Below are 15,416 nucleotides of genomic sequence, written 5' to 3'. Positions count from 1 at the left end.
AGCAAATTGTAAGTCTTCAAGAACTTCCTTTTCTAATTAGGCCAAAGTCCCAAGAAAAAAAAAAAATAAAAAAATAAAGGATTTGCTTTTCCCCTCAAAAAGTAATATTTGACTGTATTATCAGCAGGCCTGACACAGGAGCTTCACCACACAGCAGCCATCTGACAGTCTCTGTGAAAAGTTGAAAACAAGTCCTGAACAAACAGACAATGTCATACTACAGCAACGCTTTCAACAGGGTTAGGAAACCCAACATATTTAAAGACAGATCAGAGACTGGTTTTTCTTCCATATTTTAGGAACAGATTCAGAAAAATGAGACTAAACCTGACCTGCCAACATACCTCAATTATTACTATTATTTTTTTTTTATATATATTAACAACTTCTTTCAGTTTCTCCAAATGCCCCTCCAACTTTAATCTCGCAGACCTACAGAACGGTGTCCTGGAGGAAAGGGGAAGAATGAGAAAACTCCTCCCAGGCACCTGTTTCATGTGAACTGTGCCTATGGACTATGTAAATCTGAGCAGCCACCAGTTACTGAATAAACACAAGGCAAAACGTAACCTGAAACCTTTTGATTCGCTGCTTTAAAAAAATGCAAAAACAATCAAGATAATCTGGAGAAGCAGACAGCTCTAAATATAAACGGAAACAAATTCAGCACTGCTTCTGTGAGCACTGACACCTTTCCATTTACAGACCTTTGCACGCTTTCCCTGCACTAACCCCCCCCAGAATTTGTGCCTGCTAACACGTGACTATGAGAGCGTATCATGTACAGAAAGGCTAAGGGCAACCTTCCCCCAAACTGCTTCCCAGCATATGCCACAAGTGTGAAAGACTAAATATTTGGGCAGCTCTCGAAAGATTGCTCAAGATTAAAGCATTACCTTTAGATCGCTATAAATAGCAGAAGCATCTGTTTCATTCAGAACAAGTCTCATGTTGTGTATTCACTCATTTCTGACACCACCAAGACTGATTCACTGATCCTTTCATTTTTTCCATTAGAGACACAGACTCCTGTGCAGCAAGTTTAAGTCCATGGGTAAGACTCCTCTAGCTTTTTTCTCCCCTGCAGGTCCATCAGGGTAGCCCAAACTACACTATACTCTCTTGAAACCGACTTAAGATTTCAATTTGCAGCTTATGATGCTCAAATTAAGAAACACAACTTCAAAGAGTCGCTCATTAACACAGATAAAGGCAGAATGTTACTCATCTGTAAGGGTCAACAACAAAAACAGACAGCTGACCAGCCTCACTTGGCTAGCAAATGAAATTGATCAGTAAAGTTAGTAAATACTGTATCTATGATTGCTTACATAAAGCTTCATCTTGCCTTCTACACACTCATCTGTCTTACCATTTGTTTTCGACGTGACCCAATTACCTTGAAACGCGCATCTACTTTAGTCAGCACTGTCTGAAGGATCTTATCCTCCAGCAAGGATGGATGCACAAGGGGCAGGGATCAATTCCTCTTCAATATTTCAAAGATACTACTACTAATTATACCAGGGACTTGATCCTAAAATTAAATGCTTTAGTAAAGAGGAGAGCAGCATGTTATTTAATTCAGGTGCAAACTTCTGCCCACCTGCCACTGAAATATGAAACTTGCTTAGAAAAAGTTGTATTAAAAAACAGTAAGTAACTGTTTTTGTTCAGGCATCTAGAAAAACTGAATTGGTAAGAAACTAAAAATAGCAAGTTCCAGTTCAAAAGATAGTTGTCATTGCTATAGAATGGAAGTGCTTATACAGCCAAAAGAGGAACATTGCCCATATTATTAAACATGGTCCTTTTAAAAACATTGTGACATTTCCATGCTGCTCATTACTATGTCGTCTGAAAATGGAGAATTATGAAATACCTATAACGGAACTACTTATTTCCTAAGAACACTTGAACCTAAACAACAGTGAGGAAGAACTGCCTATACTTCTGAAACTTCTCTTGCTAATTTGGGAAGTATTAGCCAAAGCCTAGATCTGAGTTTACACTACAAAAAGTCTGATCTTTCATGTTTAACTTTGCAAGGTAACAAAAGAATTTTCAGGCAGGAAATAACTTTTTGGTTTATTTCAGTAATCCTATTTCCGACTCTGATTTCATACTGATTGTACAAAAAATACAGCAGGTCAGGGCTGCTTATCACCCCTCCTCACCCCCCTCCCCAGTCTATTCTGACTGAAACAAAGTAATAAATACAAAAATTTGACACCAAAGCTGTTTTCATATCCCCTGCCCAAAAGGATACAGAAATGGGTATCAGTATTCTGAAGACTACTGAGAAGTTCAGAGTCCTCTTGACTCACTTTAGAAGCAATGATCCTAAGACAAGTTTCCTTAAAGTTATGGAAAAATTATGAAAGGTTTGTGTAACAGAAGAAAACATGTTGCTGAAAGAAATACAATGGGTTTAAGGTTTCCAACCTATGTCAAGTTGGTGTTAAGATATTTGAACTTATTTAGGACAGCAGAAATGGAATGAAGAGCTGGATTCAAGGGAGCAAACCCTCCACCTCTGCGCGCAGAATGCCAGATATTTAGAGGGTACCTGGGAGACAAAGCCAGCTCTGCACAGCAAGAGCTCAGCTCCGTCCATAGCTGTCACACAGGCTCCTGAAGAAGGCGAAATGACAGTGAAGCAGAGGCACAAGGCTTTGCAAACTTACTGGGCCTTCCGCCGTTTACGAGCAAGGCCCAGAAGTGAATGAAATCATTTAGTCATTCAAGTCATTTAACATTTCACTCCGCAATAAACTCGCAATTAGAGCAGCCCAGGACATACTTTTAAAACCCTGAGGTCTACGTGAGCGTGAGCTGACCGCCACGAAGCGAGGCCGGCTGCAAATCTCCACAGAGCAGCTTACTTGCTGACGGCCCTCACGCTGCAGGCGAGGGCAGCTGCCTCATTCCTCTTCCACCGCAACGACCTCCAACGTACCGCAGACCTTAGAGCTGGAAGGAAACTGCCCGTAACCCACCAACAACAAGTGCTGGAGCTCCAAAACATCGGCAGGGTTTAGGTCCCTGACTCCCTCCGTCTCCCTGTTGGGCCCGGGCGCTGCCTTCCAACCGCCCTAACGGCCCGGGGCTGCCCGCCCTCACACCCGCACCGCTCCCGGTTACACCAACAGCTTGTATAATGTGACAGATATCTCTGCCGTGCTGTAAAGGCGTTATGCCATGTGCCCAACTCCACCTGAAGGTGCCAGGAGCAGACGAGGCCCGCAGCTGTGGGAGCGCTGGGCCTCCCCCTCCTCAGGGCGCCATTTCCCATAGCTTCTGCGCCACAAACGGCCCGCTCCGAGCTCACCCAGCTCCAGCGAAGAGCTGGCCTCTTGGTTTTTTTCTCCCCCCTCAACTCACCTACAAGTAGTTCAGTATTTTACAATCATACAAAAATCAGCACAGCTTAAAGAGGAAAGCTGTGAAACACACTGCGACGTATAGAGATTGCAGCCGCCTTCCCTAAAGCCATTTCTAAGCAGGAAACAAAATAATCTCCTTGGGGAAGAAGGGAGGGGTGGACATTAAGGGTTTGGGGACCTTGCTGACAACTTCTATTCCCAATGATTACTGCATTAATAATCCAAAACTTTTATATGAGATAAAATAACATCTTATGGTAGACAGAGGACAACAATGGAATATTTTTATTTCAGTTTACTTGAGGGAGGGAAAGGAAGAAGATACATTTAACAAATCACTTATAAATACACACGTAATCACATGTATAAATACACACGAAAACTTTCCTTGTGGGTTTTGTTCAGGTTTGGATTTTTCTTCTTTTGGGGCACTATTTAGTGTATACACCACGACTGAAATCAGCAGTGCCTAGAAGAGCGAAACTAACACTGAAAGAGGTACAACAGAAAAACAAATCCAGAACTACACATGGAAATATACCCACGTATACAGCAATGGGAAAAAAACAGGTCCACTCAGACAGTGCCAATACTTTAAAAATAAAGGTAGTGTAAAAATAGGACAAGCCTTAATTTCAGTAGAGATTCTTCATAAACAAAATACAAGAATTAAACACACACGGCCCACACTCATACTACATGTAGTATAAGGAATGGATATTATGGTTTTTCTGAGATAAGCTACAGTGCAACTTTATACCATATTTGTAATTTAAAAATATAAATGCAGACAAATCATAACTTATTAATATTAAAACAAAAATTGGCATTTCCACAGACAGACTTCATCTACAACTTGCTTTATTTGTTTATAGTTATCTCTGTGCATTTTACATACAATTAGGTCTTATTTAATGTAAAACAAGATGGTTTCAGCCCTTTAGACACTAATTTTCCGCATAACTGATGTAAGAATCCAGTCAACCCCTTAGCAAGCACCATCCAAACGTAAATATTTATTACAATTTTGTCCTCCTTGCTGTACTCAAGTATTAAATGCAGGCTTTTTTCCTTGCCTAAAGTCTGTATGTTAAGAGTGTCCGTACTGGAATTGTTTTGTTAAATCACCTAACGGTGGTTACTTCTGCTGATACTCCAGACTTTGCACTTCTACAAAAGAATTATTAGTGATTTAATAGAGTCTGCTTGCTTTAACTGAATTTCAGAAAAATAAAATAATAATGTAACAAAAAATATGCTCGGGCATGCTACAGTTTTATATTCTAATGCTTTCCTATTCCTTGTTTCCTCACAAAAAGTGATTTAGAATGAGAAACAGAAGCTCCCTGCTTCTCAAGAGTTGGGTTTCTGCGTATACAGCTACTAGAAACCCAAGACAACATCCAGCCATCGGAAGCACACGGCCAAGAACCTGTGCTGAAGCATCACAGAATTACTGTGTTTTGTGAATGAACTCATCTGAATTACCTTAAGGAAATCTGTCCCAATCTATCTCAAAATGCTTTCACCACGTACAGAGAGATTCAGACACCATAGATCAGTCACAGTGATGAAGATGTAAAAGCTCCTGCACTAGGACTACCTGTCCTACAGATCAAAGCCAAAAGACTTGAGAACACACATTTGAAACGCTGAGAAATGGTGTGCTGTTAGGCCATGCACGCACCGGTGTGGAACAGACAAAAAAAGATGCATTTTCAAAAATTAAAACAATAATAATTTTCTGTGGAAAAAAAAATCTGATTGAATGAGCCAGTGTAAAATCTTAACAAAATGCCAGTGCATCCTGGTTTACACTTTGCTTGATTTTTTCATGTCAATTTCAAATGCAGGCAAGATGCAAGAACAGCAGTAGTTTTTCCAGTGTCCACTCAGCGACACTGATTCAAACCTCAGGCCATGTGGACTGACTGCTCAGAACTTAAGACCTAACAAGGAAAGTTCAGAAGCTACCAAGAGAAAAACAAGAAAACTTGAGACTGAACCCCAAATATCTACAGAACTAAGAATTTCTACCGAGATTAGGTTAGACCACAACTAAAAGAGAATACTTACAGAGTGTTAGATAAAATAAAACCAAGAACCCACAACAACTCAAAGGCTACCTTGGAATTAGTGTTAGCATCTCCTCAAAATACTACAAGTAACGCATAGCATTTAATTCCAAAAAATAAATCTGTGGAAACTAGAAGGCTTTCATAAGGTTAAATGTCCAATAAACAGCAAATATTCTGTAATTGTAGTTTAGAGCAAAACAATACCTGTTTCGTTTGAATAAGAAACAGTGTTTTAATCTTCTGGTCTGCTTTATTTCTAAGTTTTAAACCTACTAACATTTTGGTTGCAAACATTAACTTATTACTGCTGTATGCGCTATACGGGTTAAGAGCCAAGATGCTCTTGCAAATACTTATTCGAGAACATAAAGCGAGTGAGATTCACGAAGCCAGACACAGAAAAACATCAAGTTAACTGGGCAGTCCGCTGTGAACTGCAGCCCTCAGTGGATTTACATTATTTTAATCAGAGCTGAAAAAGCCTGCAGTAAACCATCCCCCAATTCTGTCCCTATCCTATCCTCCATGTCTGCCCATTCACACTCAGCAATACAGCAGATATGTTCTGAAGGCAAAGCCAAAGCAGAAATACAAATATTGCTTGCATAATCTGAACGTATAGGGATTTAACTGCAGCTCAACATGTTTTTTCTAGGCTCTATCTGCTATAAGATGGTCAAGCAAGATAAAAAATTCACATCAACTTCTTGAATTGATAGACCTACACGTCGCAGGTTGGCAGCATAAATTTAACAGACCTCATATCGGCTTGCATCATAAATTCTCCAAGATTCAAAACAAACCACAGAAGTCAGCACTCCCTGAGGGGGGGCCGGGGACCTTTTGCCTATACAAAGCCTTGAACAAGTGGCTGTTAGATCTGAAGGGAAAGGAGCAGCGCCCATGAAGATGTGAGCCTTAGTACTTCTTACGTAAGAGTTGAAGCCACTGACTTCTTCCTCAAAAGGAGTTCTGAAAAGTCAGAAGCAACATCAATTGATAAACTGGGTTGAAAGTGGCCTTTTTGCATAAGACTGGATGAAACGAGAATTTTCTTGGGCACAAGTATTTCAAATAAAATGAATCAGTGAAGCTTATATATACACACTTGAAAGACTCATTCTATCTCAAATGCATGCGTAGGATCTGTCTAAATGCTTTCCAGAATTCATAATGTAACCATATAATAGTGATTCACCAGAATAGATAGTTCTGAGAACTGGCAAAATACTATGCTGCAGCCTTGCTCTAGAGAGTGAAAATAGCTCTGCAGGAAGTGAAAATGATTAAAAGTACTGAGGAAAAAAACACATTATGAAGATCAAACCCAATAACCTACATCAGCTCGCGCTGGTTTTCAGAAAGATCTATCCCACCAGTTTTATGGTGACCACGAACACATCGATTTACAAGAGTTAAAAAGAAAATAAAGTTCATTCACTCTAGCTCAATGTTACTGTAATAAAATTTGAAAACTAATTCTCAAATACCTCCCAAACACTGTTTATTCTTGTAAGAATAAACAAGTATGTGCCCTTTAAAAAAATATATTAGTAAAACTCTTCCATCAAAACCCATTTAAGGCTATTATTTTCACTAACTAACAACAAAACTTGCAGTAAACCTAATTTATCATACACTCTAGATCACGGTTGTAGACATCTCTCCAAGAGCTTCAAGTGCACAACTGTCAGTCTTTGGTACCACTTTTCACAGGTCAAGTCAGTCATGTCAAAATTAGATTTGCTGCAAGATTGTTTTGAGAGCTCGAAGTATTCCTTTAGCCAGCGCTAGCGGGTGACGACCTGAGACCTGAAAGTACTTTAAGCTAGGGAGGACGTGGAAGACAACCCCTAACACGTCTCCACAACGGGGGGCCACAAATACATGTTTTGTATCAAGTCTGTATTTTCTGCACGTACAAACACTCCCTTTTAGCAAAAACCCTACTGCACTCCAAATAATACAAAAAATCTTGCGAACTACATTGAATTAGATCGCTGACAAGTCCGTGACATTTCACAAACTCTGCCATGTAAAAGGGATGCAACGTGTGCGGATGGAGTTGCCGTAATATTGCTGGGCTCCAGGAACCTGACCCGTCCGATCTGGCTACTTGTACTTTAATACAATTGCCAGTAGCTACCTCCGAGCGAGAATCCAGCTAGAACAGGTAGACCTACTGTGGGGAGATGATCAATACGAAGCAAATTGAACAGTTTGAAGCAACCCACAAAGTCACCTCTGAAAGCACTCGATTCAGAACCGAGCAGAAGCACCAAATTTGAGATAAAAGAGCGAAGATCAGTAACTGAAGTACAGATAGTACACGTTCTAAATATAGATCCTATCCTGCACACAGATGTAACCTCATTGACACGAATAATCCCACTGCAGTCGCTGGCACTCTTTGCAGGACCAAAGATACACAAACACTCGGGTCTCTGCAAGATCTCTGTTACGATTTTTACATGAACTGTAGCCTTCTGCAATTTGGAAAGATAAAGCCCTCCAGCTCTCAGCCAAGCGCATGCTTCTTCTCCATAAACGCTTCATCAACAGGATTGGCAGCAGAATGCCTTAGAAGATCTCTCTTGAAGGAAACACCTGAAAAACTGCTGTCAACAGATGTCATCCAGCATTTGAGATCTGCCGGCCTCGATGCCTATACATACTAATTGAATTACTTTAGGGAGAAGATAATTTGGGGGAGGGTTTTTGTTTCAGTTTTAGGACTTTAACCTAGACTTGTTTTAAACAGCTGAAAAAAAAGGAAAAACAATGCTAGCAAGAACAGTTTTGGAAGAAAAAAATGATGACAGAGCTTGAATTTCTGTAAGAGCAGAGCTCTGTACGAGCATTCTTCACCACCAACCTCATCTCACGTGCTCATTTACACAAACGGTGACACAAATAAAACAAACTCAAGTTTATCATATTGCTAAGTTGCCCTTTATTGGCTGAACCATTGCTACATATTCACAGTTGAGATAAATGAATCTGTTTATCAAATTAGAAGAATGCTATTTTTGGGGGCTATAGTTTGATATAAAACATACACATTGTTTTTGTTATTTTTTTTTCTATGCAGTTTTCCTACTACTTGTCCGTAGTGCTCCTGGCCAAGCAGAAGTAATTCTTTATTTCTATGACATAAAATTTCCTAAAAAAATACTGACATTTCATCCTTTACCCTTTCAACCTTTCATCAGCTAAAATTCACGTTTCATAGTTTGCTTTTTTATTTTGACTTTTACCACTACGCACAACTGTCAATGATTAAAAGCAGAGGGAAGAGTACGAGGAAAGGAGCAAATCGGGCTGCTGCAGCTGAACAAGCTGTTGAAAACGTAGAGAATTCCCTAATTTCACCAGCGAGATCTCTGATGAAGCAAATTTATTGATATATTCCTTGCCAGCGAGCTAGGCCAAACAGGTACGTCCAGTTTCCTTACACAGGCACAGTAGCTGCGTACCACTGCCTACTGGGATCAGACACAACATCAAAAAGTTACGCTAAACCTTACACGCCAGTGACTCAACTAAGTATCTCCCTTTTACCATACGCACCTATGCACACACACACACACACAGCTTCCTGGCGGTCCCCGAGCCAGGATCGCCTATTCCTCTCTCTCCTCCACGCCATTAACACGGCGGGGTTGTTATTCCGCTGCGAGCTCGCACCCAGGCAGCTGTCAGCGCACGGCGAGCTGGATGCCCGCAGCAATCAACAACCCCAAAGCCCCAGCGCAGGGGCCGGCTGTGCCCGGCCGCCCCCAGCCCCCAGCCCCCTCCCGGGGCACGGCAGCGGCTCCCCGGGCCCCCCCGTGCCGCGGCGGCAGCCGGAGGCCCTTCCCCGCGAACAAAGGAGGCGGCCCCGGCCCCCGGCCCCCGGCCCCGCACCCCCCCGGGCCTCGGGTGGCGGCGGGGAGCGGGGCCCCGCTGTGTGTGTGGGGGGGGGGGGCTGGGGGGGGCCGTGCCCGCGGCCTGTGCGCGGTACTCACGGGGAAGGCCCGGATCCGCATCTTGGTGTCCTTCCTGCTGCCCGTCCCCTTGCTCAGGTTCGACATCTTCGGGGCCGGAGGGGCGCCGTGAGGCTGAGCCGAGCGGGGTGCGGGGGGGGGGCCCGGAGGCCGCTGGCGGCGCCCTGCGGGGCTGCGGCGAGGCCGGGAGGGGCCGGGCCGGGCCGGGCCGTGCCGGGGGGCGGCGAGGCGGCGCTGCAGGCCCCGCGCTGCGCTGGCGGCGCTCCCCTCAGCCTCCGCCGCCGCGATGGCGGCCGAGCATCGCGCAGTGCGCAGGGCCGGGAGCCCCCCTCCTTCCTCCTCCTCCTCCTCCTCCTCCTCCTCCCGCTGCTCCCTCCCTCCCTCCCCTCCCTCCCGTCCCCCCGCTCCGCCCGGCAGCAGCGAGGCGCGGATCCGGATCCGGCCGCGGGGGCGGTGGCGGCGGCGGGGCTGGGGGGGGGGGGGGGGGAGCCCCGCAGGTCTCGCGAGAGCGGCCGAAGCCTCGCGAGAGCGCCGCCCAGCTGTCACCGCCGCGGACGAGGGGGCGGGGCGGGGGCCGGGCCCCGGCCCCTCAGCGCCCCCCCCCTGCGTGTGGTGTGCCCGCTGAGGGGCTGCCGGCGCCGCGTCCCCGGCGAGGTTTTGGGGTTGACTCGTGTCGAAAGAGCCCCCAGAATGGGAGTGGGATGGAAATCGGTGCCGAAACGCAGTGACTCCTCCCGTGGCTGCCTCAGCGCTCCCTCTCTGTGCTGCCACAGGCAGCCGCCCGCCGTCCCGCCCGGCCGCTCCTCACACACATTTTTATCTCCAGCCCGAGGCGCTGACTCATCCTTACTCGCCGCTCCGCTGGGCACAGCGGGCTGAAAAAAATCAAATTACTCGCACACCTCGGTTCTCATGGCGAGGAGCTTTATTTTACCCCGTCAGCTCACCCCTACAGCACCCTAGCACGCGTGTTGCTCGCGCTAACTTCATTATTAAAAACATTACTAAATTGCGGTCTGAGACCCCTTTTCGTGCGGATTTGTGACCCAGCGGGGATATCTCCTGTGTAGAAATTCACCCGTAGCTCCTCCCTTCGTGGCTGAGGTCTGCTCTGGGACTGCCCAAGGTGGAGACAACTACCATTTTTTTAGTGCAAAACTTCTACTTCCGTACATAATGCACAAAAGGCAGTTTTGATGAAAATTGAGGCTTTGAGCTTACACAAAGAACTAATTTAGAGGTTCGCTGAGTGCTTATAATGTTAATTCTAGGTGGGTCAGAGACAGAAATGAGACAGATGGGTGGAGAAGGGACGGATTAGCATAGGAAGAGGTAGCCACCCGCCTGTAAGCAGGTCATCTCAGCTATCTGGCGTACAGATCTTCCATATCTGCTGTTATTCCTGCGCTGAAGTAACGGTTCGTGTGGCGGGGAATGGTCCCCTTCTTGAAAGTTCGGGTCTGGGCATCGCTACAGCCCTCCACTCATTTTCTGCTAATCACAACCACAGGCAGCTACGAGGTGTGAAGGCCCCCCAGACAACTTGCAGGGTATGGAGAAAAAGTTGGCGTTATCCAAAGCAGTCATTTACCATTTTAATTTATTTATTTTCCCCTCAACACTCAGCTTTTAGATATCGGCGATATCACCAAATACAGTAAAGGAAGTTCCTCAGGCGCTTGCTAATCCATACCGAATGTATTCACCCGAATGAGAAGGATGACCTTTCTCATTGACATGTTTATCTTCAAGGTGGCAACAAATCTTTAATTATTTAAACACTGCTTGTATAATCTGATTTAGTACTTACCTGAGTCATGCGAAGTGCAGCAGAAATTTTAGAAGAAAGTGACGAGTACATTACATGAGAATCAATCTTAGTTTACATCCTCATAATCAGGCCTTTAAAAGCAGAACATGGCCCTTGTTTAACATACTGAAAAATATTCTCTTTGTTTCTTTGGGAATAACGTTTCTTTATTTCATGGTGATTTTTTCCTTGTTAAGGCTTGATCGGGCTCCACCAAAGCTAGGATGTTTTGGAAGTAAACTTCACTTCTGAGGAATCATCCATACATATTTTCAGGTCTTGCATACTCCGTCACCCTCACAACCACCAGTGATATTTGACTACTGAAACACACAAGGAGAAAGAAAAACATGATTTCTATTACAGGAGGGAACAGAATGACCCAATCCTGCTCTGCAGAGCACCTAAACAAATGCCTGACTGCAAACACAGGGGCAAGCACTTCAGGGTTTGACCTCTCTGTAAGGTCATCCTGCAGAAAAAAATAAAATAAAATAAAATAAAAAATAGTTTTTGCATGTTTGTGTGGGAAATACAGTGAGTTCTCTCTCTTTAAAGCCCTGACTAGGGAGTATGTGCTTTCTTTTTTCGTACGTGCTTGCACACTTTGCATGCGATGGCCGCTTTCAAATTTGCATGAAAATGTGATGCACTAACTGTAACTGTAAGACAGTCCCCTCACTTTCCCATGGTCCTATTTTGGCAGATACAATAAAAAAATCACTCTTTTCATCACAATTTGTACAACCTAAGGACAAATTTGTATTTTTTGTCACACTTCAGAGATAAGCACCAGCAAAACCAGCATCCAGTGAATGAACCACAGGGCGGTTATGAAAGGTCGTATTGAGGATTCTGCCAAAAGTTGTCCTGCCAAAACCAGAACCTTACTCCGAATCACTTGAAAGAACAACAAAGCTCAGGACAACCAGATAAACATATACTTACAGTGCCTTGTCCCAGTCCCTCCTCTGCAAATCAAAATAATATCTCAGTGGCTGAGATATTGGTGTACGTGGGAGCTGTGGGGCTCAGCCGGGCTGGTCCCTGACACGCAGCCAGCGGTGTTTGTTCCTGCAGAGCACAAAGCCTGAGGTGTGCTGAATGAACACAGGCAGCAAAAGGTTATTTGCTTGCTCCTCCACAGAAACTCACTGCTTAGAACATTTGGCCGGGCTGTGCTTAAATGTAATTTATGTTGTATTTGAATGACACCACAAATAGAGTAAATGCTAAAATATGACAGCCTAAACAGCTCAACAGCTCCAAAATCAAAACAGACTAAAATACTTCCAAATATTCTTGCAAGCAGGAAGGAAAAGAGATGCTGAGGCACTACCCCAGCCCTGTTTTATCTATCAGTGACCCGACTCGGACAAAACCTGTGCTGATGTGCCCGTGCTCTCCCCCAGAGCCCTGTGTGCTGCTCCGGACGGCTTGCACACCGCGTGCGGGGGCCTGGCAGGAGAGATGCTGAGGTTGCTGTAACAAGCACATCATGTAGTGGCACATTTTAAAAACAGGTCTAACCAGACAATGCACATAATAACAAAAATTAATGCTGTCCAACCAGCACTGGCTTCCCTTCTAGTACCTGACCCACTTCAAGGTTGCTGGAATAATACATGGAATAATAATGAAGTCCTTAACAGGCTAACTCAAGTCTCAGTTCAAGTGCAAATTCATGGCTGTGATGTGTGCCTTTGACAGGCATTTTGCACAATATGACTGCAAAATACCTTGGCAGACGGATGGCCTGTAATTCCCCAGCACTGCAGCTCTTCCTATGGCAGCAGTTGCTGCAACTACTGTGCAGACTGGTTTTGTTTTGTGCCCTGCCATGGTCTCTGTCAAACAAGGACTACAGCAGTGGAGTGTAAGTGCACAAATGCCTGTGTGCTCACTGCTGTGCTGCAATCACTCTGAGAAATGACAGGCTCTTGTGTTAGCCCCATTTTCTAGCTGTGAGTCCACTGTCTCACTGGCTTGTGGAGAGTTTGTACAGGCTTTCAGCAGTGTGACATGAGATTTGGTCAAGTGTTTTGTGCTCACATTACAAAAAAATAAAATAATTAAAAAAAAAATCCATGCTGCAGCAGTTGCAACCAACAGCGAAAGCTGAAGTGATGTGGTAAGCCAAATGGTTCAGGTTCAGAAATTTTTCGTACCGCTGAATTTTATCTGCTCTTAGAGGGGAACAAGCACGTACACAATGCATCAGAAGAGACAGATGATTCAAAACACTCAGGGCAAATTTAAAAAAAAAAAAAAAAGCTTCTGTTACAAACCACAGAAAAAAATACTGTGCACAGCCCCGCGTGAAAGTTAAGAAGGCATACCAGTAGCACCATGGTGCACTGATGCATCAAAAGGTTGGGGGCTCCTAATCTTGGTGGGTAAAGCACCTGGAAAGTGGTTGACAGGGTAATTAGACTCCTGAGCAGTCAGGTAAAGCCCGAGTCCAAACAGGGCCTGTTTTGTTGGACGAGCTAATGCCACTTTCTTCCAAAGCAGGAGCCCCAGATTTACCGAGGTGCTGGCTCGGCAGCACTGCCCCCAGCAGAGCCAGCGGGCAGCGAAAGCGCTCGGTGGCACTCGCCGCCCGGACCGCGGTGCTGGTGGGGAATACCTGCTCCAGGGGCCGACAGGTCTTTGTTCTCCTGGGATCCTGTTTCTCAGGACCAACTCAGCTTCTCTGGGAGTCACAGAAGTCGCGTTGAGAGGTGAGGGAGAAGCCTGGTTCGGAGTTTTTGCAGTCACGCTGCCAGTGATCACCGTGCCTGTGGCCGTCACTGACTTTCATGCCTCAGCTGCTTTGAGACTTCCTGTTAGTTAGGTGACAGAGGCTCGCTCGGCTCGCATTCTTAACATGCCCGTGCATTTGTGGCCATTTCACATCCAGGCACAAGCTCTAGGTTTCCCGTGTGGAAATTTCCTCCCCTTAAACATGTGCGTTGTTTGTAAAGTTACTCCTGCACAGGAGAAGTCTCTACTCGGATGCTGTTTGCATACTTGCCAGGTCCTTCACACCCCCATGGAAAGCCTCAGGGAGCAACGTGACGGATCTGCAGTCTGGGCTCAGGTATGTGCTGGAGAGGCAGCTGGGCCTGCTTAGGATGTGACAGACATCCAGATGTTTGCCATCGCTCCGCAGCAGCTGTCCAGCCAGCCCTACTGCACCGAGAAGGCTGTATAAAAAATTCCACGTGCAAATCCCAGCGCAAGGTCAGGTGGATGCACTCACATCCGTTCTGCCAGCGCTCGCTGACCTTGCTGCCTTTGCCCTGAAAGGCACGAGGAGTGTCCAGATGACTTATTTGGGCATCTGAGCTGTACGAGGAAGAGGGTAATTTCCAGTTTATGGATGGGAATGGACGTCTGTGATTGCCACAAAGCCATTTCTACAATTGCCACGTGACTGCAGGCCCAGAAAACACTCATTATTTTTGAGGCTGCTAGTAAACATCCTCTTCCAGACCTGGCTCTGCAGCCTAAGGATGGAGTGGTCACTCCCACAAAGCACGCCTCTTCCTGTAGCTCCGCAGGTCAGAATCATGCCACTGTTTCCCAGATCTGCCCTGGACAAAGCGTGCTGCTTGGCACAAGCCCACCTTTGTCAGCTGTTTGAACCAACCTAAATGACCCTGCCTGAAGCCGAGCAGCGTGCATTTATTCCCCAGACACACGCACCTTTTTGGCCAAGCTGTGCAGGTGGCAGAACTGGAGGCTGAAGGAGGAAGGCTTTCAACAGCCAAAGGGGCTTGTGACCTGGGTGCTGGGACATGGCCACAAACTCCTTAAGCCCGCTGCCCAGTACAACTGCCTGTTTTTTTTTTTAGTTCTGCATAAAAAATGTGAGACATTCATGAAAATCACAACCGTTCCTCACAGCTTTACTACATTGTTACCTGGGGGCCAACAAACAATACTCATATCTAGCACCAGGCAAGCACAAAAAAAAAATAAATAGACAGTCTCTTTCAAAAAAGCTCCTAAATGACATAGATAAGGCAGGTTATGGGGAAGGTGTGGCAGGAAGGAAGGTGTGATTTCAGGACTGGGATTGGGGTTGTTGGACATTAGGTCTGAAAGGAGCCCTAAAGCACATGAGGAAAAAATCACATATTAGGTATCTTGAACCTGCGCAGCTCTCTTG

At 45.3% G+C, this 15,416-nt stretch overlaps 1 protein-coding gene across 1 annotated transcript in view; it reads right to left on the bottom strand.

Annotated features, from left to right (window-relative positions):
- CUL3 (cullin 3) overlaps positions 1–9,830 on the bottom strand; it is a 52,933-nt gene extending 43,103 nt beyond the window's left edge. The window contains exon 1 of the mRNA XM_084292330.1: positions 9,472–9,830. Within this exon, the coding sequence (XP_084148456.1) occupies positions 9,472–9,537 (66 nt within the window). The 5' untranslated portion in view covers positions 9,538–9,830. The remainder of the gene's footprint in view (positions 1–9,471) is intronic.
- Between the last annotated feature and the right edge of the window lie 5,586 nt (positions 9,831–15,416).

This window comes from Netta rufina (assembly GCF_964035555.1).
Source record: "Netta rufina genome assembly, chromosome: 9".
Classification (NCBI taxonomy): domain Eukaryota; kingdom Metazoa; phylum Chordata; class Aves; order Anseriformes; family Anatidae; genus Netta; species Netta rufina.
The sequence above is the reverse complement of the archived record's forward strand: the minus strand, read 5'-3'. Positions and strand labels throughout refer to the sequence as shown.